The sequence below is a fragment of the Balaenoptera ricei genome, chromosome 16, assembly GCF_028023285.1.
Source record: "Balaenoptera ricei isolate mBalRic1 chromosome 16, mBalRic1.hap2, whole genome shotgun sequence".
Taxonomy (NCBI): domain Eukaryota; kingdom Metazoa; phylum Chordata; class Mammalia; order Artiodactyla; family Balaenopteridae; genus Balaenoptera; species Balaenoptera ricei.
In genome coordinates, this window is record NC_082654.1 from 31377509 (window position 1) to 31401832 (window position 24324).

The following is a 24324-nucleotide window of genomic DNA, read 5'->3' on the forward strand; positions in this document are numbered from 1 at the left end:
ATCTGCAAGACGGAGATAAAACGACTGCCAAAGCATGATTGTAAAAAAGTTAGAAACCTGACTGTCGTACAAATATAAGGTGATTGTGTTTATTTAACTCATTAATGAGAAAACCAGCAGGATAGTAAAGTTGTTCCAAGGAGAATTTGAGGCGCTGAGAGCTTATAATCAATGAAAGACAGAGAACGTTGAAATAAAATTAAAAAGTTAGATATAAAGCTAGTTAATGCCCTACAGGCAATAACTAACCCTTGACGTTATCTTTTCTACCAGACAGCAGTAATTTGCTGCTCTAAAACACAAAAGTTTACAAGTTCACAGGTAGCTTCACAGTGTATAGGCCCTAATCAGTAGTAGTGCCACAAACCAAGGTAAATTTTCTAAGGAACCTGGCCAACTTCATGGAGAGACATCAGGAGAGGCTCCTTTCCAGGTAGAAGATGATAGAAATGATGCAGGGAACGTGTCTGAACAGGTCTACAGTGATGGGTTTTCTGATGCAGCTGCAAAGTTAATGTTAAGTAGAAAAAAATCAAAATAAATTATGCTTTGAATCTATAGTGCTTGCCTTCTGCAAGAGACAGATTCTGAGTTCTGGAGCTCGGTGATAGAATTATATCAAACCAGAGTGACTTTTTGGTAGGAACAAAATTTGGTAGGACAAATAGGTATTTTCTCGACTTAGGTAAATGATCTCAAACGCATTATAAAGGTTTTCTGCCTCCAGCCCCACCTCTGAGATTGAATGACCCTCCTCCTCTCACAGTGGGGAGTTTCCATCTGTGAAGTAGGTAGGTGTCCTAGGATTGGAGCAGGACAGAGCCCTGCAGATATGTTCTGAACCAGAGGCCCCCTCAGAGGTCTTCTCCCATCCCCCAACACCAGAAGAGGGCAGCCTCAGTGGTCAAGGGCATGGGCTTTGGTGTCAGCCTGACCTGAGGGCCTAACTCTGCTCTGTTACCATCTGGGTGGCCTCGGGTTCCCAATTTAACGTCTTCTGTAAATGGCAACAGGGAAAGTACCAAGGCACAGAGCCTAGGAGATGTAAGTGCTCAATAAATAGTAGCTGCTGCTCTGGTCCCTCTTTGTACCCCTTTTATCCTGCAGCAGCTGTTTGAGTCTCAGTTTCCTCATCATTAAAAAATCTACCTCCCAGGTTGTCAGGAGGGCTCAGGGCTTGCTTTCACTGCCTCCGCCAGCTCCTCTGTAATTCAGTCACCTCCCAGCAGCCAGTTCTCTTTGAAAAATACTAATCAGATCTTGCCTAGCTCCTGTTTAACACCCTCTGCCTCATGCAGAGTCCAGCCCACTCCCCGGCCATGCCCACGAAGCCCTCCTCTCTAGTCCCTGCCTACGTTCGTTCCCAGCCACGTCTCCTCCCTCCCGCTTGGCACACTGGCCGCGCTGGCCTGCCTTCTGTTCCCTGACACTTCACGCCCCTTCCCACCTGACAGTCTTTCCCCTGCTGCTTCCTCTGCCTGGAATGTTCTTCCCCAGCACTCTGCATGGCTCCCTCCTTCTCACCATTTGGCTTCTCCTTGGACAGACAGGGCAGCCCCCGCCGACCACCCTGGCCACAGACGCCCCCTTCCTTCCCAGTCACTCTCCAGCGTGATGCCTTGTTCTGTTTCCTTCAAAGCACTCGTCCATCTCTGAAATCAGCTTGGGGGGTTTGGGGTTGTACTACTTATTGTCCCTCTCTCCCCCATCAGAATGGAAACCCACGGAAGCATGGGCCTCTTTTGTCTTGGTCGCTGTGGCCTGAGTCCCCAGCCCAGCGCCCAGCATCCACAGGGGCTGCCTGAACCTCAGCGGCAAATATGATGCCAACTCACCCGGCACTTACCACGTGCCAGCAGGGACTGATCAGAACGCTTTACACGTACTCACTCATCGAATCCTCACAACAGCCTACGAGCTGGGTAGAATTATTATTTATTATTCTCACTCCACAGAAGAAGAAAGCGAGGCACAGAGGGGCTCGGTAGCAAGCTCAGAGTCAGCCAGCTAGTAAGAGGCAGAGCCAGGATTCAAACCCAGACAGTCTGGCTGCAGAGTTTCTACTCTTAACTCACATGCAGAGTTTGTTGGATTTGCGGTGTGCACGAGAGAAGGTGGACCACGCACCCTGCACACCACCATTCCCTGTGACCCTGTCCCTCCATGATAGCAGCCTGTGCCTATGTCTTGTCACCTAGCCTGCAGCCATCCAAGCTGCAGGTTCTTCTCACTCCAAAACCCTTCCCTTCCCAGCTACGAGTAAGGACAGCCCTTACCCCCACCCAGGATCTGATTCTACCAGGAAGGGGTTGCAGTGGCCAGAACTCCATTCTCACCTCTGCCTGGTGATTAGTCACATAGGACGTGTCCCCATGGGCAGGTCACCTGCAGGCTTCACACTCATCATCCAAGCCTGACACCTCCAGCCATGGGCCAATTATCCCCTGGCCTCCAGCCTGCCTGAGAGAGGCCGGGGTGGCAGAGCCCAGTGCCCGAGAGGAGCCCTAGCAGCTCTCACGCTGAGCTCTTTTCATTTGCACCTTAGCTGGTTGTCAGGCATAGCCTGGACTCAGTGCCACCTCTCGCTGCTGTGAAACGCCGAGCACCCCGTCCGTCTCCCGCCTCAGAGCCTCGTCCCCAATCATGGGGGTCTTGGCCTCTCTCTTTCTTTGTCTTTTTCTCTCATCTAGTTTCTCTCTTCTTCATGCTCTTCTTGCCCATTTCTCTTTATTGAACTCTCGTCTCCATCCCTCTGTCTCTGGTTCCCTTGCTTTTCCACAGATGGCTTTGCCATGCAACCTGAGCCTGGGAGTTGGCTGCTGCCTTCCCAGGACCACAGCCCATTGCTTTCCTGCACTTTCTCCCTCCAGAGTACAGCCCAAGACGCGCTGGCAGGCTGGGAGCCTGTGGGATTCCAGCTTCTCGTCTGGCCTCTACTGCTCATCTAATAAATAAACTTGGTCCAGTCTTTCCCTCCCTTGGTCTCTGGACCCTTCCCAGGGCCACCCGTGAGGATGAGGGGAGTGCATTTGTGCAGGGATATTAAACCAGAGCCACCTCGAAGGTGTGAGATGTGGTGCTTCCTTCCTTTCGTGGAGGGGGTCACCTTCGGATGCTCCTACCCGCAGCATTGCCCCCAGCACCTGCACCTGGCTTCTAAGGTGCCCTCTTCCTCTCTCCCCTTTTCTTCTTTCTCCTTCCAACCCCAAAATGATGATGGACAGCCCAGCATCAGTAAGAGATAGAAAGTTGGGCACATACACACAGATAAATGCACAGGTATCTTTGCTCAGGAATCTGACTTAAGTAGCGAACTTTCATCCAGGCTATAAATAGCTGTTTTTCTGAATAGTAACTTTGGCTGAATAGAAAAGGCTAATTTTAGGGTGACCAGGAAGGTCCTCTCTGCTCAAAGTGTTTCCTTTATGTTCCTTAAACCGATAGGATGTCACCACTGATGAAGGCTGAGTCAGGAATCCTTTTTTTTTTTTTTTTAATTTATTTATTTTAGGCTGCATTGGATCTTTGTTGCTGTGCTCAGGTTTCTTCTAGTTGCGGTGAGCGGGGGCTACTCTTCATTGAGGTGCGTGGGCCTCTTATTGTGGTGGCTTCCCTTGTTGCGGAGCACAGGATCTAGGTGTGTGGGCTTCAGTAGTTGTGGCTCGCGAGCTCTAGAGCGCAGGCTCAGTAGTTGTGGCACACGGGCTTAGTTGCTCTGCGGCATGTGGGATCTTCCGGGACCAGGGCTTGAACACGTGTCCCCTGCATTGGCAGGCGCATTCTTAACCACTGCGCCACCAGGGAAGCCCAGGGATCCTCTTTTTAAAATGCACATACTTCGTGGAAATTGGGGCTGTCAGTCATTTACCACCTAGTATGAACTACTCTTCCAGGCTCACTTTCCTCAACATTGATTAGCACCAGTCATCCAGTGGGATTGGAAATACTGAGAGAGAAAGGATTGGAGGACGTAGCATGGTAAGGGGGGTCCTAGGTGGGGGAGGAAAAGGTGAGGGGCCTGAGGGGTGGCCACATGTGTAGAAAGGATTCTCCATCTTGGCCACACCTAAGAATCTCCTAGGGAGCTTTGAAAAATCCCAATGCCCAGGCTCTGCCCCCAACTAATGAAATCAGAATCTCTGGGGTGGGGCCCAGACATCAGTATTTCTTAAACCTCCCCAGGTGCTTCCGGTGTGCAGCCAAGTTTGAGAACCACTACTCTATCCAGTGCTTTGCAATTTGAACGTGCAAACAAATCACCTTATTAAATGTAGGATCTTTTTCCGCAGGTAGGGGTTGGGGCCTGAGATTCTGTATTTCTATCAGTGCCCATCTTGCACCTCTTCTGATCACACTTTGAAAAGCAAGGCTCTAGTTTCCCCTGTTCTTTCTCCAAACTGGCTTTGTTCTCAAACAATGAAAGATGAAAAATGGGAAATATTGGCCAGGTTGACTAACACGCGCCCCGGCACCCCAGTGCAGAGCTCTGGTAATCCTGAGTTGGAACACAAGGTTAGCCCCGAGGCCTTGGGCTTCCCAAGCTGGAATCAGACCTGGAATGTCACCGCCTTCTGGCTGGACCCTTGGTGCAGGAGGTGAAAACAGTAAACAGTGAACTCAGGCAGACGTGCGGGGAGCGAGTGGGCATGCATTTGTGTGCCTGCTCTGTCGTGGTGTGGCGGTAGATGTGGCCCAGATGATAGCCTGTCCCCTTGCGTTAGTGAGCTTTCTTTCCTCCAGCCGGCAGGCAAAGGGCAGATGTATCCTTCTCGACATCTGTGCTGTCATTATTATTATCAGGACGTGAGAGACTCGCAGACATGCAATGTGACAGTTGCAGTGATGGAAACAGCGGAGGGTGTTAGGAGACCCGGAGGAGTGAGTAGATGGTGGGGGAGGGCAGAACAGAGAGGTGGGCCAGGAGCAGAGCGGGGCTGGAGAGGCTGTTTAGCTTTCCTCCCTGGGGGCTGTGGCCCTTCCCGCCTGAAACTATCACAGAGTCGGTGTGGATCCAGTTCAGAGCCTTTGCCCTTTGCTGGACAGCAGGCCCCTCAGAGGAACAACAGCCATGTGTGGGATCACAGCAGGGGGCCTCATGCCCTTATCCTGTCAGTCCTGGAGGGGACCTGTTTTTAATGTCAAAACATCATAGACTTCCTCCCAAATGCTAATTTGACCTTTTGAATAGCCCAAATCATCATCAAATATTTACTGAATCCCACCTCTTTGCTAGACATGCAGTAAACAGACATGGCCCTTGCCTCATGGAATGCATAATTTAATAGAGGAGATAAACATTAACTAAATCATACCATGAATAATCAATTGATTAAAACTATGGTAAGTGCTAAGAAGAAAAAAGCATGGGTACAGTTATGAGGTACCCATGTGAGGTTCCCATGATGACTGAGAAAACACATCTTGTCTTTGAAGAGGGCCATATGAATCCAGTAGTGCTTTTAAGTGAATCTGTATCTTATTTATCACAACCTATGTGAGAAGAATAAGAAGAGCAATAACAATAGCTCCCATTTATTGGTTTGAAGCTGCGAACCCACCTACCAAATCCTCATGGCACTTCTCTGAGAAAAGGACTCTCACTGTCCCCATTTTGACATGGAAAATAAGGCTCAGAGAGGTGGAGCTCAAGGTCCTACATAACTCTCATTCAGTCTGCAGGTGATGGTAGGGGTGCGTGAGGATGCCCAGATGTTGCAACAACCGCATGGTCCTTGAGGCTCTGTAGCCCCACAGGTGGGGACTCCTGGTCTGGCTGTGAAGGAGATGAGGCAGGACAGCAGGATACCTGACTGCACCAACCATCCCCTGGGGGAGGGCAGGGCTGCTGGAGCTGGCCTCCTAGAAGTTGGAGGGTGTTTGCATCCCTCCTAGAGAATCGGTAATTGGGCGAACTGGGATGCTGAGATGAGAGCTCCTGAGCCCGAACATCCGTTTTTGGTGTTCACATTGGTGGTCAGATCAGAGCCCCCCCCGACCCTCTGTCTGCCTCTCCCGGAAGCTGGTCACAGCCACCACACCAGGAGGTCTGGGTGCCCTCTGTGTTCCAGGTTTTGCAGAGTTAGCCTCATTTCCACACCTAGATGAAGACTGGGGACAGGAGCCCTGGTGATCATTTATTTTACTGGGGGCTCTTGGGTGGTGGCCCGGAGGGTGCGCCAGAGACTCTGTGAGAAGCCAGTGGCTGGTGGCCTTGGATCCTCCCCTTCAGGTGGCAGGTGCTCCCCTGCACCAGAACCCCTTCATTCTCAGAGGCCCAGGGGACGCTGCCTGTCTGTACTGACTTGTGATTGAAGCCCCTCACCACAGGATTCCAAAACTCGCCTCTTTGTCTTTCAAACCTACGGGGGTTTGAAAGAAGTGGCAGTTTCTGAGATACTTGTAGGAATCCAGGTGCAAGGAGAAGTCCATGGGCAATGCACATCCCAGCAGGGGCTGGCATTCTGCTCTCCCCATGGCCTGGCTGCTCAGGGAAAACATGCTAACCTCCCACCATTTCTGATGAGATGTATCTGAAATTTATTATACGATTATCTAAGTTCTAAAACAGAGGGTCCTGAACATAGTTTAATCTTTTCTTGATGACTGACTGTCAACATTATGAATGTTCGTTATCATACTCTGCTTTCTAGGCTTTCACCTCCTCCCTCCCAGTTCACCTATCACATGTCACTGCTGACATGTGTACGCTTCTAGACGCCTCCCCACCCCCCTGTCCATTACTTTGATGGTTCTGATGTGCTGAGCCAGTGTAGCATAGTGGGTTAGCTTGTGGGCTCTGCAGTCAGACAGCCTGGGAGAGTTACGACACCTCAGTTATGCCATCTGGAAAACAGGTATGGTGAGAGGTTTTTTTTGTTTTTGTTTTTTTAATAGACTTCATTTTTTAGAGCAGTTTTAGGTTCAGGGCAAAATTGAGTGGAAGGCATGGACTGTTTCATTATACTCTCTACCCACCCCCGCCCCATGCCCTAACCTCTCCCAGTGTCAACATCCACACCAGAGAGGTGGGAGTATTTATCTCAGAAAGCTGTTTTAAGGATTAAATGAGATAATGTATATAAAACATATAAAATACCTAGCGCAGTGCCAGGCTCATAATAAATCCTTAATATACGTAGCTATCATCATCAATAATAGTAACTGTGTGTTATACAAGCGTCAGTGATGATCATTAAGGTCCTAAGGATTAAAATGAGCAGCTTTTGTGCAAGGATCTGACGTGGCCAGACGATTTCTGAGCACTTCTCTGTGCTTTGCTCTATGTCCAGGCAGTGGGAGGTCTTAGTTCTGGAGAAATGGGGCAGGATCAAGCTTCACCTCTGTCTAGAAGTAGCTTAGTGATGTGGATTGTGCTCAGCACATGCCTCTCCTGAGTCTAAGAATGGGTCCCTTGATGCTCATGATGGTGCTCTCCTGACCCTCTGTGTATATACTATGAGCCAGACTCACTGTGGGCTTATAAAAAAAAAAAAAAAGCTGATGATACAAGGTTTGGCATGTGGGCCATCTGGGTAAGGTGGAAGGTGGCTAGAATCCAAGGTATTTGGATTCTGGTCTTTAGCCTCGACCAGAAGAAGAGCTGCTGAGAGGTTTCAGCACCACGGACAGCTCCTCAACCAGCCCCTCCGCCTGGCTTTTCTGGGCTTGCTTGCTGCTGTTGCCACCTGCAGAACACACTAAGCGAACTAGACACCTTCCTTGCCTTGTAACATGACAAAGCTCTGTCTTTCTGCCTGTCTGGGAGGTAGTTAAGGGTCTTATACCCTTTGGGCATCCCTGTGAGTGTATATGGAGGGGACGTGAGGGGCTGCAAATATTCTGGGGAGGCTGACCTCGTGCCATTCCAGTCCCCCAAGCTCCCCTTTTCTTCTGAGAAACTCCTAAGGCCAAGACTCAGACAGGGCCTGGACTGCTCTGAAGGGGATGGGGAGACAGTGGGCGAGGTCTTTGGTAAAAGAAGTGGACCCCATTTTCCCCTTACGGGCCAGGGAAGAGAAGATTGGGAATGCCTCAGGGGCTCAGTGATACTCTGTTGGCCTCCTTGGTGGACCACTCCTGCCATGGGCTTCAGTCAGACGTCTGTTCTGGCATTAGCTGCTGTGCCGCATCGGCCAGGGCCCCCAAGTTCTCCCTGGGGAAACTCAAACTAACAGCTTGGTCACTTGTCCTGAGTGGAGCCCCCTCCCCGGGCACAGCTTGGATTCTGCTTGCCCAGTCCTGTTGCCCCTGTGCTTGGGTCTCTCTCTTCCCAAACCACATTGAATCCTGCCCATACCCCTCCCAGGTCCTTATGAGGGACAACCCAGAGTCTACCCTCAGAGCTGGATAAACTTAACTGAGAAAAATGATACGAGTGAAGGATGGTCTGCAGGCATGCATCCCTCAAAATATTCTAAAATCCATCCTGGCTCAAGGCAGGCCAGTGGAGAGCAGTGCATGGGGTGGGGTTGACTTGTCTGCAGAACGACTTCTCCTGAGCTCTGATCCCAGGCCATTAGCCTGGGCTGGCAGTGGGTAAGTAATTGCCCTGTGAAACACACTGCTGTGTCAGAAGCAGACCAATTTACCAAATGGCATTTTGCTAAAAGCCAATTTGCCAAAAGTCAATTCACTGAATGGCCAGTTTGTCAAATGACCAATTCATCAAATTGACTTACTTTCTTTAACTACTTTGTGTGAGTTGACTGGTTTGCATTTCGTCTTTATGATGGTATTTTCAGGACTGATCCATTTGTCTCTGGCCCCGCTCCTGGTGTTTGAACTACGGTGAACCCAGCCCCAGTCTCTTCCTGTGACTGCAAGGAGCTGGGGCAGGGAAAACCCAACAGCCCCTAAAAGGCCTTTGTGAAGACAAATGGGAAACAACCCAACTAAAACCAAATTGGTAAAGGAAACAAAAGAAATTTAGCAAATGGGCCCTTTGGAGAACTGGCTGATCTGTGACTTCGCTTCTGGGGAAGTGACTCAGAAGGAGGCAACCTAATATCCTTGAGCCTCCTTTGGGGATGCTGGTAAATGTCCTGCTTTTCTGTTCTGCTGCTGCCTCTTTATGGGACCCGTACGAAGCCTCCATGCTTGGTTTTATTTATTTATTTACTAAAAACATTTATTTATTTATTTATTGGCTGCATTTGGTCTTTGTTGTTGCACAAGGGCTTTCTCTAGTTGCAGCGAGCAGGGGCTACTCTTGGTTGCGGTGCACGAGCTTCTCATTGCAGTGGCTTCTCTTGTTGCAGAGCACGGGCTCTAGGTGCACAGGCTCAGTAGTTGTGGCTCACGGACTCTAGAGCGCAGGCTCAGTAGTTGTGGCACACGGGCTTAGTTGCTCCGCGGCACGTGGGATCTTCCCAGACCAGGGATCAAACCCGTGTCCCCTGCATTGGCAGGCGGATTCTTTTTTTTGTTCGTTTTTGTTTTTTTTTTTAATTTTTTATTATTATTATTTTTTAATGCTATTCTTGTCTGCTTACATTCTTTTTATGTATGTATGTATGTATGTATGTATGGCTGTGTTGGGTCTTCGTTTCTGTGCGAGGGCTTTCTCTAGTTGCGGCGAGCGGGCGCCACTCTTCATCGCAGTGCGCGGGCCTCTCACTATCGCGGCCTCTCTTGTTGCGGAGCACAGGCTCCAGACGCGCAGGCTCAGTAATTGTGGCTCACGGGCCGAGTTGCTCCGCGGCATGTGGGATCTTCCCAGACCAGGGCTCGAACCCGTGTCCCCTGCATTGGCAGGCAGATTCTCAACCACTGCGCCACCAGGGAAGCCCTGCAGGCGGATTCTTAACCACTGCGCCACGAGGGAAGCCCCCCCATGCTTGGTTTTAGAACCAGGAAAGGCCATGCCTCTCCCCCAAGCTTGTTTTCGTCTGTGGACTTGCTGAATTGTATGCACAGCAGTCTCCACATCCTCCAGGCTGGGAGAAGCCCAGGCCCGTATGTAGCAGATGCAAAGGCTTTGTACGGTGTACTTCTCCCTCTTGTTTGATATGTCTACTCATTTTTGTCTTTTTTTTTTTTTTTAACTCTTCCTCTGGTTCCTGTTATCTTACTCCATTTTATAATGTATCCCTAAAACTGCCTTAATTCCTTCCTGAAACAAGGCAAAGAAGGAATCCAGACCAGCTCTGAAGGCTCTTCTGTTGGCCCAGGCCCCACGCCTGCCCTGGGGGTCCCCAAGGTCCTCGCTCCTCCAGCGTCAGCGTCTCAGCCCATCCCACTGGACCCTGAGGTCTCATCCTGGAGCAGGGCACTGTACCTGCTCTTCAGGGAGATGCGGAAGCAGACATGAACTGCTGCAACGGAGACAGATGCCGTCCTACCCTGGGATACAGCATCTCAGCCGGCACAGTCAAAATGCCCACGTGCCCACAGGGCCTGCTTTCCCGCCTCCTTGTGTGTTGGATGTTGATTCCCAGCCCCTCCTCACTTTGGGGCGGGCACTGTTTCTGCCACGCTGTCCTCTGTGCAGTGTCCTCTCAGCCCGGGGATTTCCCCACCGCTTAGCCTTGTGAGCCCCAATTCTTTGGGTGTTGGTCACCTCAAAGATTTTTTCCACCTTTGTCTCCTCTGGGGAGGATCAGGGAGGCAGGACATTAGCATTTGTTGAATGCCTACAAAGCACCACGCGCTGGAATCAGTGCTTTATATGTTGTTTTTAAAAACTTTCCATTGAAGTATAGCATATATTCAGGAAAGTGCAAATTTCTGTACACGTGTTATGCATTTTCGTATATATAACTCGCTGAATTTTCACAAAGTGAACACACCCATATAAACAGCAAGAGATCAAGAAGGAAAACATCACGGGCACCCAGAAGCGTCCTGTACCTCCTTCCAGTCATTAATCCCTCACACCAGTAACCACGATCCTGATTCCTAACAGCATAGCTTCGTTTTGCCTATTTTTGTGCTTTATTTAAATGGCACATGTGGTATCTAATCCTCACTATATAACCCAGCAAGAGGGAGCTGTGGTGAACTCTCCTTTACACGTGAGCAACCAGATTCAGAGAGGTTGAGTAACTTCCCAAGGTCACACAGGCAGTAAATGGTGGAGCTTGGAATCAAACCCAGGGTTGTCTGGCTCCAAAGCTCATGTTCTTTCCTCTATATCTTGATTCTTTCTCCTGCTGAACACCCCTGCCCCTTCCCCACTGTCTGCCTGGGCTGGGAATCTCTGAAGTTATTGGTCTTAACAACTCAAATGTTTCTGGGACAAGAGCCTTGTCTCCCCCAGTGCATCCCTGCTCAGGACTCAGCAGAATGCCTGGGGCTTCTTGGGGGCTCAGTGCATGGTGGTTGATTACAGGGAAGGCCTTGCCCGGCACTCAAATTAAGAGGGGATTGCATTCCCCCTCCTCCTTCATTTGCCCGATTGCCGTTATTGTGTTCTTGCCATGTTGTCTGGGACCTGTGCCTTCTGGTCTGTTTCCTGTTTGTCCTTGAGCCACTCACTCCTGAATGGGACTCCAGCCTCCGAGCAGCTTTCCTTGGCAGGGCTCTGTGGTTGCTTTGTGGGGTGCGTGCCTCTCCTCTGATATCTCTATTGTGGGAAATGATTGCAGTGACGCTCGGTAGCTGCATGACAAACAGCCCAGTTCACGGAAATGTTACCCAGGCTGGTTTTATGGCGCCGCGATCCAGGGCTGCTTAATGTCTCTTCCTAATGAGGTTTCTGCAACATTAACTCCGTGGGTCTAGAGGGAGGGGGGCTGGCCACAAGAGGGTGTGTGGCTTCGGGGTGGTGTGGTGGACAGGAGAGGAAGGGCATCTCTCCTGCTGATGGTGCCTGGCATGCACTGATAGCTCGGAGCAGCCCATTTTTCCTGCAAAGCTCCAACCCCACCATCTATGGTGCGAGCCTCCAAAATTACCTACGGGAGTTTGGACATCAGGAGCTCCTTGGGAAAATATTGGATGTTTAACACTTTTTAAAATCTCAAGGCTTCACAGAGCATGCGTGAGCTTTAATTCCATGAATATCGTAACCACCTTAGGAGGAGAGGGGTGGAGAAGGAGAGGGGTCAGAGCTGGACCACCCAGCAATTAGTAGGGATGGTTTGAAGCCTTGGCGGCAACACAGTTGTCACCTACTGTGTGCCAGACAGTCTTCGGGATACATTCACATACCTTTGTTTACCCCTCTTATAAGCTTATGTTACAGATGAGGAAACTGAGGTGCAAAGAGGCAGCCAGTTGATTCTGAGCTTGCCTTTGAACCCAGGTCTCCCGACTCCCCTCCCAGACCAGCTACTGCCCGGCCAGCGCCGCACCCTCCCCTCACTGAGGCTCCTTTGGGGGACACAGGCTTATCTGACGGCCCCAGCCGTTTATTCTAGCTGGCCTGACTCTGGCCCTCGGGAGGAGAGGAGAGGGGATCGGGGAGCACAAAGATTAACAAGGGGAACTGGCTACTTAGTGCAGCCTTAGGAGAAGACAGGGGCAGCTCCCAGGTGGGGTGCCGGTGTCTTTCCTTTGTTTTGACAACAGCAGGGCAGCAGGGCCCAAGATCAAAGGAAACTAGGCTGTGGATGGTGGGACCAGTTCCCCCTTCACCCCACCACCAGCCTGTCCTTTGATACTACTCCCTGGTCTCTTCTGCACTCTCCCCCTTACCCCGACCCAAACTTGACTTCTGGAGTTGGTGAAACAAACTCATCCACACTGAGAATCAGCCCCTGATCAGCTTTCAGTTTGCTCTCCTGGGAGCACCTGAGATACATGAATGACAAAGTCCCAGTCCCTACCTTGAGGTTGGAGCCCAGGCAGAAAGGGTTCAGGTCCTTATCACCAAATGTCTCTCAAGAACCCACCTTGAAGGTCACTTGGAGACAGGTGCACGCACATGCCACATACCCACGGAGGGTAGATCTGGGGCCCCTGAATATTGTCTCTGGGCTGGGGAGCCTGGGCAGGGAGGGGTAATTGCAGAACTAATTTCCCTCCTGGGTGGGAAGGGTAGGATTTGAGGGGAGGCTTGAAGGATAGGCAGAGACAAAGGAGGGATGGTCCTGCCAGAGCCCAGGAGCACCTTAGATGCGGGTGTGCACCCGGCATCCCAGCCCTGGGGTGCATCCTGCAGCAGGGACCTGGGGTACAGAGCAGCCCCCGGGGGCTCTGTCTCCCAGCCCCTGGCCTGGGGCCCTGAGCTGGAGCAGTGGTTTCTGTTGGCGTGGGGGAGCTGAGTGCCTCTCAGGCAGCGTCCCCCTGCCCCAACCCCAGCAGGAATGTAGGGAGGGCGGTGGTACTAATGTCGTGGCTGTCACTGCCCTGCCTCTGGTGAGCACCTCCTCTGTTCCCCAGGAAGGTGGGCAGTGGCATGCCACAGGTGACAGGTCAGAGGCTGCTCTTCCCTCTCTCCACCCAGTGGGGGTGTCTGTGTCCAAGTCTCCTCCCATCCTGCCCCCTGTGGAGTGGGAGTTGTCTCCTCTGCCCCTGGCTTTGAAAAGCTGGCGGGTACAGGGGCTGCAACCCCTTTGCTTTAGCCCTAGCTGGGGACAGGAAGAGTTTTAAGCTTCCCTCTATCAGATGCAGCACTTTTCTTTTTTAAAATTTATTTATTTATTTATTTTACTGCGCGCAGGCTTTTCTCTAGTTGCGGTGAGCGGGGCCTATTCTTCGTTGCGGTGCGCGGGCTTCTCATTGCGGTGGCTTCTCTTGTTGCGGAGCATGGGCTCTAGGCACGCGAGCTCAGTAGTTGTGGCTCACAGGCTCTAGAGCGCAGGCTCAGTAGTTGTGGTGCACGGGCTTAGTTGCTCCGGGGCATGTGGGATCTTCCCGGACCAGGCCTCGAACCTGTGTCCCCTGCATTGGCAGGCGGTTTCTTAACCACTGCGCCACCGGGGAAGTCCCAGCACTTTTCAAACTTTAATATACATATGAATCACCTGGGGGGATCTTACTAAAATGCAGATTCTGATTCAGTAGGCGGGGCTAGAAAGTTCATATTTCTAAAACTCCCAGGTGGCTCCGCTGCTGCTGGTTCAGGTGCCAGAGACGTGGGTGCTGAGTCACCAGCTGAGGGTCCTTGGGCGGCACTTAGCAGCCGCAGCAGCAGCATGAGGGAGGCTGCCCTGAGCTGGGCCCACCCGTGTGTGATTTAATCCTCCCGACCTCACTGGGAGGTAGTGCTGTTGGAAGGGGAGACCCAGGGGCTGGGAACTAACCGCCGGTCGTGCCCGAGATCACACAGCGGGCTGCTGGCAGAGCCAGCCTCCAGCCTCATCCCCCTGATTCCAAGACCTGGCTTTTTCAACCCTGAGCCTCCCTGGCCCCCCCGCCCCGAGGCCCATAAAGACAATTAGCAGTGGCAGCTGACTCTGCCAGCCCCGGCCAAGAGCACCACGCACAGCCTCAGTTAAGCCCCATGACCCCACGGTCATTCCCACTTTACTGAGGAGGAAACTGAGGCTCAAGGTGTTAGGAAACTGCCCTGAGGTCCCTCGGTGGGAGGTACGTGGCCGGCTTCAAGGCCCAAGGCCCAAGTCCTTAATCCGCTAAGGGAGCCCTGGGCGAGGTGGCCTGGAACAGTCGGGCTGCCCTGGTTTCCTCCAGCCCCATACTGGGCGAGCGCAGGGTAACCAGTCGGGCGAGGGAACAGGCCGGGTTGCCCAGAGCCTCCGTGTGGCTCGAAAGGCAGACAGAGCAGGCCCCCAGCTCTGCAGTGGGGCCGGCAGGGAGGGGCAGGAGCCCATGCTGAGTCTGCTTTGGCTGGTGCCCAGCATCCCCGCTGGACACGCCCCCTGTGCTGATCCCCTCAGGCCGGTCTGCCAGCAGGACCCAATCTGGTTAGAGCGTGAAGGGGGATTAGCAGAGAGAACATGGGGTCCCGACCTCGGCTTTCTAGCCCCTGCCTCTCCGAGCCCTGGCAGAGGCTGGAGGGATTGGCAGTGTGCAGGAGGAGGGGCGGTGCTCCTGGGGTGGTGCCCAAGCCAGGCTGTGGGCTTGCTACCCCCTTCCCTTCAGCAAAGGGGGACCCAGCTGGGGTCATTGGGGTGTCCCAGACTCCGGGGGTGGAGGTACCGGCAGCAGCTCACATCTCAGGGCCCTTGATCTTGGGTGGTGGGATTCAGGCAGGGGGATCTTTGCCTGCAGCACCCTTACCTCGAGCCCCCCGGGTGGACCCCAGGGGCTCCAGCTCCCTGTCCTCCTGTGGGTCCTAGGAGAGTCACTTACCTTCCTCAGAGGCTCCCCCACCTCTCTGCTCATGCTGCTGGGACCACCTCAGAGCCATGGAGGGTAATTATTGAAGTTCCATAAGGATGGGTGAAGGGAAGGGCAGGGTCGATTATAACACCGTTGGCAACAAGTGCTTCTTCCCCCTTCAGAGCCCTCACTTGTTGGGTGAGTGTTAGGCAGAGCAAGTACAACCATACCCAGTGCACGGGGAAGAGGTCTGGTCTCACGAAGTTCACACAGAACCAGCCATCCTGCCCCAAGCCCCTGCTTTTCCCTCTCAGTCACATGGCCTGTCCTAACTCCTTGCTTTAATCAGGAAAATGCAGAGGGATTGGAGCAAGAGAATCATGGAAGGATCCACTTTAGTTCAGTTCAGCTAAAAATTACTGAGCCTCTGCAACGCACCAGGTGTCCAGGAGGCACACCTGTCTGGAGGCAGAGATGGATATTAACCAAAAATCAGTATTTTATTACATCCAGTACACAAATATTTCATTATAAACCTGGATTAGTGCTGAGAAGAGAAAGCGTCGGGGCCCTGGGAACCTGCAGCAGAGGGAGCCGTCAGAGAGGTGTCTGTAGACTGAGATGTGAGCATGAATAGGAGTTACCATTCCTCCTCAAGAGTGAAGGAAGAATAGTCTCGGCAGAGGGAACGGAAGTGCAGAGGTCCTGTGGCAGGAGGGATTCGAGGCAATGAAGGAACGGCAGCACATGTGGAGTCATGGGCAGGGGTGAGAGCACCCAGTGCCTATCACATCAGAGCCTGCAAGGTAGGTACCACTTCTCACCCCCATTTTGCAGATGAGAAAACTGAGTCCAGAGAGGTTAGTGACTCACCCAAGACCACATGATTTAAGTGGGTGAGACAGGGCTCGTTGAACCCAAGTCTCCAGGGTGACACTCAGCTGTGGGTGTTCTCCTCTATGCCCTGGCCTCTCAGTGTGTGCCTCCTGGACCAGCAGCATCTGTATACCCTGGGAGCTTGTCAGAAATCTAGGACCTTATCCTTTCCCATAGAATCTGTCCCCAGCCGGTCCCTTGTCTGGTTGCTGCATCCTTGCTCTCGAATCTGCTTCTCGCTGTCCTTCCTGAGGCGTCCTTCTGAGCTGCTGTCCGCCCTGTGGCTCTGTGCCCTGTGCTTCCCCCTGGCCAGGATCGGGCCACCAGCTGCTCCGGGTTTTGGTTTGTCCTTCCAGCTCCAGAGCCCTCCCTCTTCCAGGATGGCCTCTCTCAGTGTATCTCATTCTGCCCTGACACACCCCAGGCCACGCACCTCACTTCAGGGTCTCTGACAAGGTCACCGAGGGAGAAGAATAGGGCAACATCGATCAAGTTTCAGGGAGAAAAAGGAGGCTCAGGGCCTGGGAAAATATGATGAGAAAAGTTGTGGGAGGTACATTTGAAGTTTGCATGCCAACCTGGTGAAAATGGATATGAGAAGCTTTATTTCAAAGAGATTTGGGAAAGACAAGACAGTTGTTGACCAGGTAGGGGATCAACGGGGCAAAAAAAAGAATAGCTTTGTTTGGGTTTGCCAAATGGCTGAGCAAGCACCCAAGTCCGGGGAAGGCTTTTGGCGCCCCCTAGTGAGATAACTGGAAACAACAGTCAGAACCTTAGCAAAGGGATAGGCGGACTGTGCTTAATGAAGGTGGGACAAAAGCCTGCATTTCTTTTTTTCTTTTTCTTAAGAGTTTTATTTTTTATTTTTTATTTTATTTTATTTTATTTTATTTTATTTTTTTATTTTTTATTTTTTTAAAAAGATTTTTAAAAATGTGGACCATTTTTAAAGTCTTTATTGAATTTGTTACAATACTGCTTCTGTTTTATGTTTTGGTTTTTTGGCCCCGAGTCATGTAGGATCTTAGCCCCCACCTGACCAGGGATCGAACCTGCACCCGCTGCATTTGAAGGCAAAGTCTTAACCATTGGACCACCAAAGAAGTCCCCAGCATTTCTTAAATATTGCCAAATGGAGATACTAGAACAGAAGCGTAAATATTTACATGAACTCTCTTAATCTTCTTCAAAGCCCTGCGTGGTAGATATTTTAATCCCCATATTACAAATAGGGAAATTGAAGCTCTCAGGCGTGTAACTTCTGCTGTAAATGGCAGAAGCAGGAACTGAACTTCGATCCTTCCGTTGCAGAGTTCGGGCTCTCTCCACCACCCTCTCTGCTGTCAGCACTCTGCATTTTCCTCCGCCTTCCAAGGCTCACCTGTTTCCCTCTGGTCTAGAGGCTGGCCTCTTTAAGGTCTCAAATTCAGTTTCCTTTACTCATTTTAACAGTGTGAGCACCAGCTCACTACTGTGGCCTGGCCCTGGTGGATCCACACCCACCCCTGGACCCTCACGTCAATAATTGACACTTGGTGTCCACTGGGGGCAGCGTCTTTTCTCTATAAGTTTTGGTGCCCCAGAGCCATGTCTAAAAGGCCATCAGATCACACCCCTCTCTGGTCTAACCTGTCGCCTTCTCTGGTCTGCAAGGCTTTTTCCTGCCAACACTCTCTTCCCAGCACCTCCTGCTCTCAGCTACTCCTGGATCATGCCAGGCTCGATGCCTCCTGCCTTTGACAGACTGTTCCTGCCCCTTCCTTCCCCACTTAGCTCCCGGTGTGCATCCTTATAGAATTGCTCTGCCTGAATCATACTTCGATGTGATGTTATTATAAGAAACAGACACTTGAAACCCATTTATTGTAAGGATCTAGCGTTATTGATTAGGACACACAGTCATTTTTCATAAAGACCCCTGGAGAAATTCTTGTCTCATCTTAGTGCCCAAAACAGCTCTACTCCCGAGAAACTGGTTCTTTTGAATTTATACATATATCGGGGATGCAGTTAACTGACCAGTTTTCCCTTTTCACATCAGCTCTCAGAAAGCTTAGGACCTACCCCCTGTCCCGACCAGGCAGCTGTGTGGATCACGTGGTGCTGCATGCTTGGTGTCCGATACTGATTTGTCTTTTCTTTGCCTTACTTTTTACTCCTGCTCTCTTGCTGTTTTATAAATCCCTGTAAGTCACCTTAAAGCCTTTCTGGAACAAGGTTGGCCTAAATCAATAAACTAGTCGATACAAAGGAGAAACCTTCCTTGCAGGATTGTAGTGAGGATTAAACAGAATAATGGTTGTGAGTTGTCAGCCCAGAGTTTCCTCCCAGGCTTGGCTGAAGGGCGAACTGCTAGCTAGGGCTGAGATGAGGGTGCTGCCAGAGGTCCCCACTCCTGGGCACCCTCCATCTTTCTGAAACCTGGGAGGCCGGGGGGAGAGGGGGGAGAAGCTGCTGTCACATTAAGGGACAGACACAGGCCGGTTATAGTGAAGCCAGACACAGCGGGAATGTAGTTTTGGAGGAGAGAGAGGAGAGGCTGTGTCACAGGCTTGAGACGCTTTCCTTCAAGGAGAGACCGAGCAGGGAACAGGGGGTGTGATGGTGACAAAGCCCCTTTGGACCACAGGTGCTTGGGGCCGGTTAGCTGGGGGACAGGAGGGGTGGCGGTTTGGAGGGGAGGGAGCTCACAGAGGTTGGCTCACACTCTGTGCAGGGGGCAGGGTTTTGGGGGGTTTGCGGGGCAGGCTTTGCAAGGCTTGTATTCCCCCACTTTGCACACAAGGAAACGGGCTCAGGAGGGAAAGGCTGAGCCACAGATGCACAGCCAGTAGGTGGGGAACCGGGATTCGAACCTGCCTTTCTGAGGTCAGGGCCCCATGCTCTCTGCTGCAGTGCTTCTGTTTTGTTGTCTCAGCAGAAAAACCCAGGCAGAGGGGAGCGGTTCCCGCAGCTCAGGGGACAGTGCGCTGAGTGGCCCTGTGGGCTGTGTTCTCAGGTTTGAGGTGAACCCTGAAGCCTGTGTGGTGAATGGTTGAATTGAAAAGATGGAGATGGTCAAAGCCCCATGGGCCTGGCCCAGGAGGAGGGTCCGGGGTCTGCAGAACTGCCCGTCCCACGTGGGGACAGGCAGCCCTGGCCGTCTGAGGTCGCAGTTCCTCCCAGGGCTGCTGTGTGAGGGGAGGCTCTGGAACCTGACTGCCAGTTTCAGATTCTGGAGCCGCCACCCGCCAGTGTTCCCTCAGAAAAGCCGTGGAACTTCTCTGAGCCTCCCTCTCGTCCTTTGTGAAAGGGAGACGGCAACAGTATTTGTCCCACGGTTAGTGCGAGGCTCAGGCGCGCTTGTGACGTGCTGGACGGTGCAGGCGTTGGGTGCAGGCGTTGGGGGGCGGTTGTTATCAGCACGGTGGGAAGCAAAGGGGCGTTTGTAAAAGTCCGCAGTGAGGATTGAGGGAGGGAGGAGAGGCAGCTGGACAGGTGCCTGAGGCCCAATCCTGCTGGGGAGCAGAAGCTGAGTTGCTGAGTCCCTGCAACGCCTCCTCCCTCACTTCAGGACGTTAATAATGGGGAGGTGATGGAGTCCTCCGAGGTCCCTGCCCTCCAAGCCCCAGGGCAGGGATGCAGCACGGCAGCCCCTAGGCCAGCGTGCTCAGTCCCCCGTGTGGATCCAGGCTCGGTGGCAGCCCTGCTCCCTGCAGTCCCCGAGACCATGGGATCTGCAGTCAGACCCAGCCTGGAGTTCACAACCTGGGTGGGCCGCCTACTGGCTGGGTTATCTGGGGTCCAGCTGTGCCTTCTTCTGAAGCCTCCATTCCTGATCAGTAAAACAGATCAGGAACGGTAGGTAGACTCGCCATAGGTCTCAGGGCAGCTGTGGGCCCCGTCGAGAAGCTCCTTCTTTGCTTGCTCCTTTGCAGCCCTGGACGATGCCTTGGGGGCTGAGCTGACCCCGGTGGGTCTGGTGGGCAGGCTTGGGGGCTGGCAGAGCTGATCCCTGCTGCCCCAGGCTGCACCCTCCAGCTGCAACCCCTCTGCCCAGAGAAGGGGAGGTGGCTGGGGACCGAGTTCCAGCTCCTTTATTCACTCATTCATTCATTCGACAAATGTTTACCCAGTGATCTTTGCATGCCAAGCACTGTCCCAGGTGCTGGGATACAGCTGTGTCTGGTCTGGGCATTGTCTGGCCTGCTTGACCTCCCTGACTCATCAGGGCACTCTGGAGAAACCTTTTCTGACAGTGTTCTCCCTCTGGCTTTGTCCTCGCAGGGACCTGAGTGAGAACACCATCCAAGCCATCCCCAGAAAGGCTTTTCGTGGAGCCACAGATCTCAAAAATTTGTGAGTATGGGCCTGGGAGGGAGAGGGGCTTGGGGACTGTCGGGCCACCCCTGTCAGCACCCTTATGGGTCTCCCCAAGCCCTGTGGTCCAGGCAGCCAAGGAACTGGTCTGGGCTCTGAGATGGCTCGTGCCAGCATGGTCTTCTGGAACAGTCTGGGGCTGGAGGAAACAGGCATCCTTTGGGGGCCAGGTTGAAGGGAGTGTCATGAACTGTGGGGTGTTGGGTGATGTTCTTGTTCCATTGCAATGGACAGTCTCTGTACCCTTGCCCTCCAGTGGGTGGGGAGAGCTGGGTCTGAATGTTTTCTTGCAGGTCCATATCGTATAAGCTGCTGCAAGTCAGTTAACTTCACTGAGCCTCTATATATTGTTTTGCCAAACGGGGACATCATATTTATCTCACAAGCTTGCGCTGAGGCTTAAATGAGATGTGGAAATAAATACACTTTGTTGAATGCTATTTTTAAAAATTTATTTATTTTATTTTATTTTTGGCTGCGTTGGGTCTTCGTTACTGCGCGCGGGCTTTTCTCTAGTTGCGGTGAGCAGGGGCTACTCTTCGTTGCGGTGCGCGGGCCTCTCGCTGCGGTGGCTTCTCTTGTTGCGGAACACAGGCTCTAGGCGCACAGGCTTCAGTAGTTGTGGCACGCGGGCTCAGTAGTTGTGGCTCACGGGCTCTAGAGCGCAGGCTCAGTAGTCGTGGCGCACGGGCTTCGTTGCTCCGCCGCATGTGGGATCTTCCCAGACCAGGGCTCGAACCCGTGTCCCCTGCATTGGCAGGCGGACTCTTAACCACTGCGCCACCAGGGAAGCCGAATGCTCTTTAAATATAATGGTTTATTTCTATTACTCAGATTTATTCTGGTCCAGGCTTACGCCCCACCCCACCCCAGGTCTGACTGCCATAGTGATGGCAAGTGCCTGGCATGCTTGTCACTCCCTGACCCTCGTGCCTGTAGCAGACATTGGTAATTGATCACCGCATTCTTTCCCAAGGCGCCCAATCACAGCTTCAGTTTATTCTGGAAGCAGCGGTCCAGGTAGCCACTGTGAGTCGGTCTCACTTGGCACTCAGGCTGAAATCTGTTTGCCGGCTGTGGCTGCCATCGCTCCTGTGACAGACTCTGATTTTACGGCCACCAGCAAGCACCCTCTAGGTGGTCTCCAAAGTGGGGGTGTTGCCTGCTCCCCAGGAAATATGCAAGGTTGGGGAGAGGAGTATAATATAACTTATTTATACTTACTGTTTTAACTAAAAATAGGAAAGGATTTAAGCTTTTATTAACATTTACTATTTGGATCAACACATATGTACTGGACAAATGATTGGGGTCAGGGCTTCTTTGTTTTTAAACTAATGGAGTGGTTGATCAAAATGTCTGGACATCCCCGCTGTAGGCAACGTGCCATCCTCTCTGTAACTTTCCTTTGCTTCACAGACAGCTGGACAAGAACCAGATCAGCTGCATTGAGGAAGGAGCTTTCCGGGCTCTGCGGGGGCTGGAAGTGCTGTAAGTAAAACATAGGAAGGGAAACGGAGGCAGGAGAGCTGGCCATCACGGGCGCTGAGGCCCAGGCAGCTGGCGTTTGGGCTGGGAAGCCCCACAGGAGGCGGGAGGCCTGGGAGGTGGGTGCCAGGCCCAGGGCAGAGGCCGTGCTCTCTGCTCTCCTAGACTTGTCGCTAAGGACGGAAGGACGTGTACTCCTGGGGTCATGCCTGTGGCAGTGTGACCCAGGCTTAAACTGCTCGTGATGAAGCCCAGGGCGAGTGGCCGTGTCTCTCTGGAGTTTCTAACACACAAGACTGCAGTGCCTCGCCTTTCTCCCTCCGTCTGTCCAAACCCCACGCTTTCTTCCAGGCCAGCCCGAGCCTGCACCCATCCTCACCTTCTATGGACCCCCCCTCCCCTGTCCTACCAGCCTGGGGGGTCTGTGGTGCAGCTGCGTCTTCATCACAGCTCAGGGCTTTCCCCGAGGGTGGCTCTCCGGCGTAGCCCCCGGGTCCAGCCCAGGGCTGGTCACCTCGAGGGTGGACTCGAGCCGCAGTGTGAGGGAGAAGCTGTGCCCCTCCTTCCCGCGCAGCTTGCGGCTGGGCGGGCGCTCAGTGACTCTGGCTTCCCTCGTTCAGGACCCTGAATAACAACAGCATCACCACCATCCCCGTGTCCAGCTTCAACCACATGCCCAGGCTGCGGACCTTGTGAGTCAGCCCGGGCCGGCCGAGAGCACAGTGCCGGGCAGGGGAGGTGCCGGGGCGGAGGGGAAGGAGCTCGGCCTCCTCTGCACCCCCGGAGGCCACCTCAGGGCGGGGGCTGAGTGGAGTTGGGGGAGGGGGAGGTGATCTACAACGGAAGGACGTTGAATGTCATTTATAGTTGATGTTTTCCTGGGACAACAAATGATTTGTTTTTGTGTTTGAAGATGAGTTAAGTGATTTGGGCAGTGGGTCTACGTGAGCTTGGTGAGGTGCATCTTCATTGGGCACACTCCAGCCAAAGGGGTGCCCCCTCTCACCCGCCGAGCCCGCTGGGAGGGAAGGGGCAGCTGCTGGGAAGTTTCCCGCTGCTGCAGGTAATCCCCAAGTTGGGGCTGAGCCGCGCAGCTGACTGCGTGTAGGCCGTGCCCGGACTGAGTGGAGCGCCAGGGGCTCGGCCCCCTGCCCTGTGGGCGAAGGGGCTCCTGCTGTGCGGCCAGGGGCTGGGGTCCCAGGTGGGTCGTGAGCCACCCTGACCCCTCCCTCCCCCCGCAGCCGCCTGCACTCCAACCACCTGTTCTGCGACTGCCACCTGGCCTGGCTCTCCCAGTGGCTGAGGCAGCGGCCAACCATCGGGCTCTTCACGCAGTGCTCGGGCCCTGCCAGCCTGCGTGGCCTCAACGTGGCCGAGGTCCAGAAGAGTGAGTTCAGCTGCTCAGGTGGGTGCAGGCCCTGCTGGGGCTCCCGGCTGCCCTTCGCCTGCCCCCTGCCCCACCTCCCGTTCCCTCCCACTAACCTCCTGTCACCACGCATTAACATCTGGCCCACCCGTGACCTCCTGTCCTCATCCACGGATGGGATGAGGACATCTCAGCATCTCCTGCCCTCACCCGTGCTCTCTCCTGTCCCTACTCATTGTGTCCTGTCCTCACTATTCTCCTCCTCCTTCCCCATCCGTGGTCTCACCCATCACCTGTGTCTCCACATCACCTCTTGCCTCCACGGCATTTCCCCTCCTGTCTCCTACCCATAACTTCTTTCCTGTCCCCTACCCATTGTCCCCTTCTGTCCCATCCCTTCTACCCAATGTCTCCCTTTTGCTTCTTTGCTTCTACCCGGTGCTCCCGCCCCTCACCTCCCACCCCTCACTCCACCCACTCCTTGCCCCCTCCTGTTACCACCTCTCCCATCCCCATTGTCTCACCCCTGCTATCTTGAAAAGTCATTAAATTGGGCCGTCTAGCCTTGGTTCGAAGTGAAATGGACTCCAGAGTCCGTACCTCCATCTTCCACCTGGGGTCCTGTGAGAGCCTCCTGCCTGGCCACCCCACTTCCTTTCTGGCCCCTCCAATCTCCATACTGCAGCCAGAAAGACCTAAAGAGACCCACAGCTTCGGGCTGGTCACTGTAGCTTTGTCCTTACCTGGCCTTCCAGTGCTCCTAGGAGAGTCCAAACCGCCCTCCAGCTCTGCGAGGCTGGACGAGGTCACCTCTGCCTCCTCTGCCTGGTGGCTTCCTCACTGTTGCGTCTCAGTCGTGCCTGCCTCTGCCCCTCCCGGGAGCGGGTGCCTCCCACCCTGGCCTCCTGGCAGGCTGTGTCCCTGCTGGTTACTTCCTCCCCGCCTTGCTGCCCCCTCCTCCTCCTCAACCTGCAGGGCCCAGGGAGCCTCCCCTGGCCCCAGAGGGAGTCCCGCATAGACTGATTGCAAAGTCCATGAAAGCATGGGTACCTGTGCTGTGTTCTCTG

General features: G+C 53.2%; 1 protein-coding gene across 3 annotated transcripts in view; it reads left to right on the forward strand.

Moving 5' to 3' along the window:
- The window catches only part of SLIT1 (slit guidance ligand 1), a 148738-nt gene that overhangs the window by 71271 nt on the left and 53143 nt on the right, over positions 1-24324 (forward strand). For all 3 annotated transcript variants that reach the window (XM_059900988.1, XM_059900989.1, XM_059900990.1), the window contains exons 4-7: positions 20311-20382; positions 21823-21894; positions 22512-22583; positions 23133-23296. In XM_059900988.1, the coding sequence (XP_059756971.1) occupies positions 20311-20382; positions 21823-21894; positions 22512-22583; positions 23133-23296 (380 nt within the window). The remainder of the gene's footprint in view (positions 1-20310; positions 20383-21822; positions 21895-22511; positions 22584-23132; positions 23297-24324) is intronic.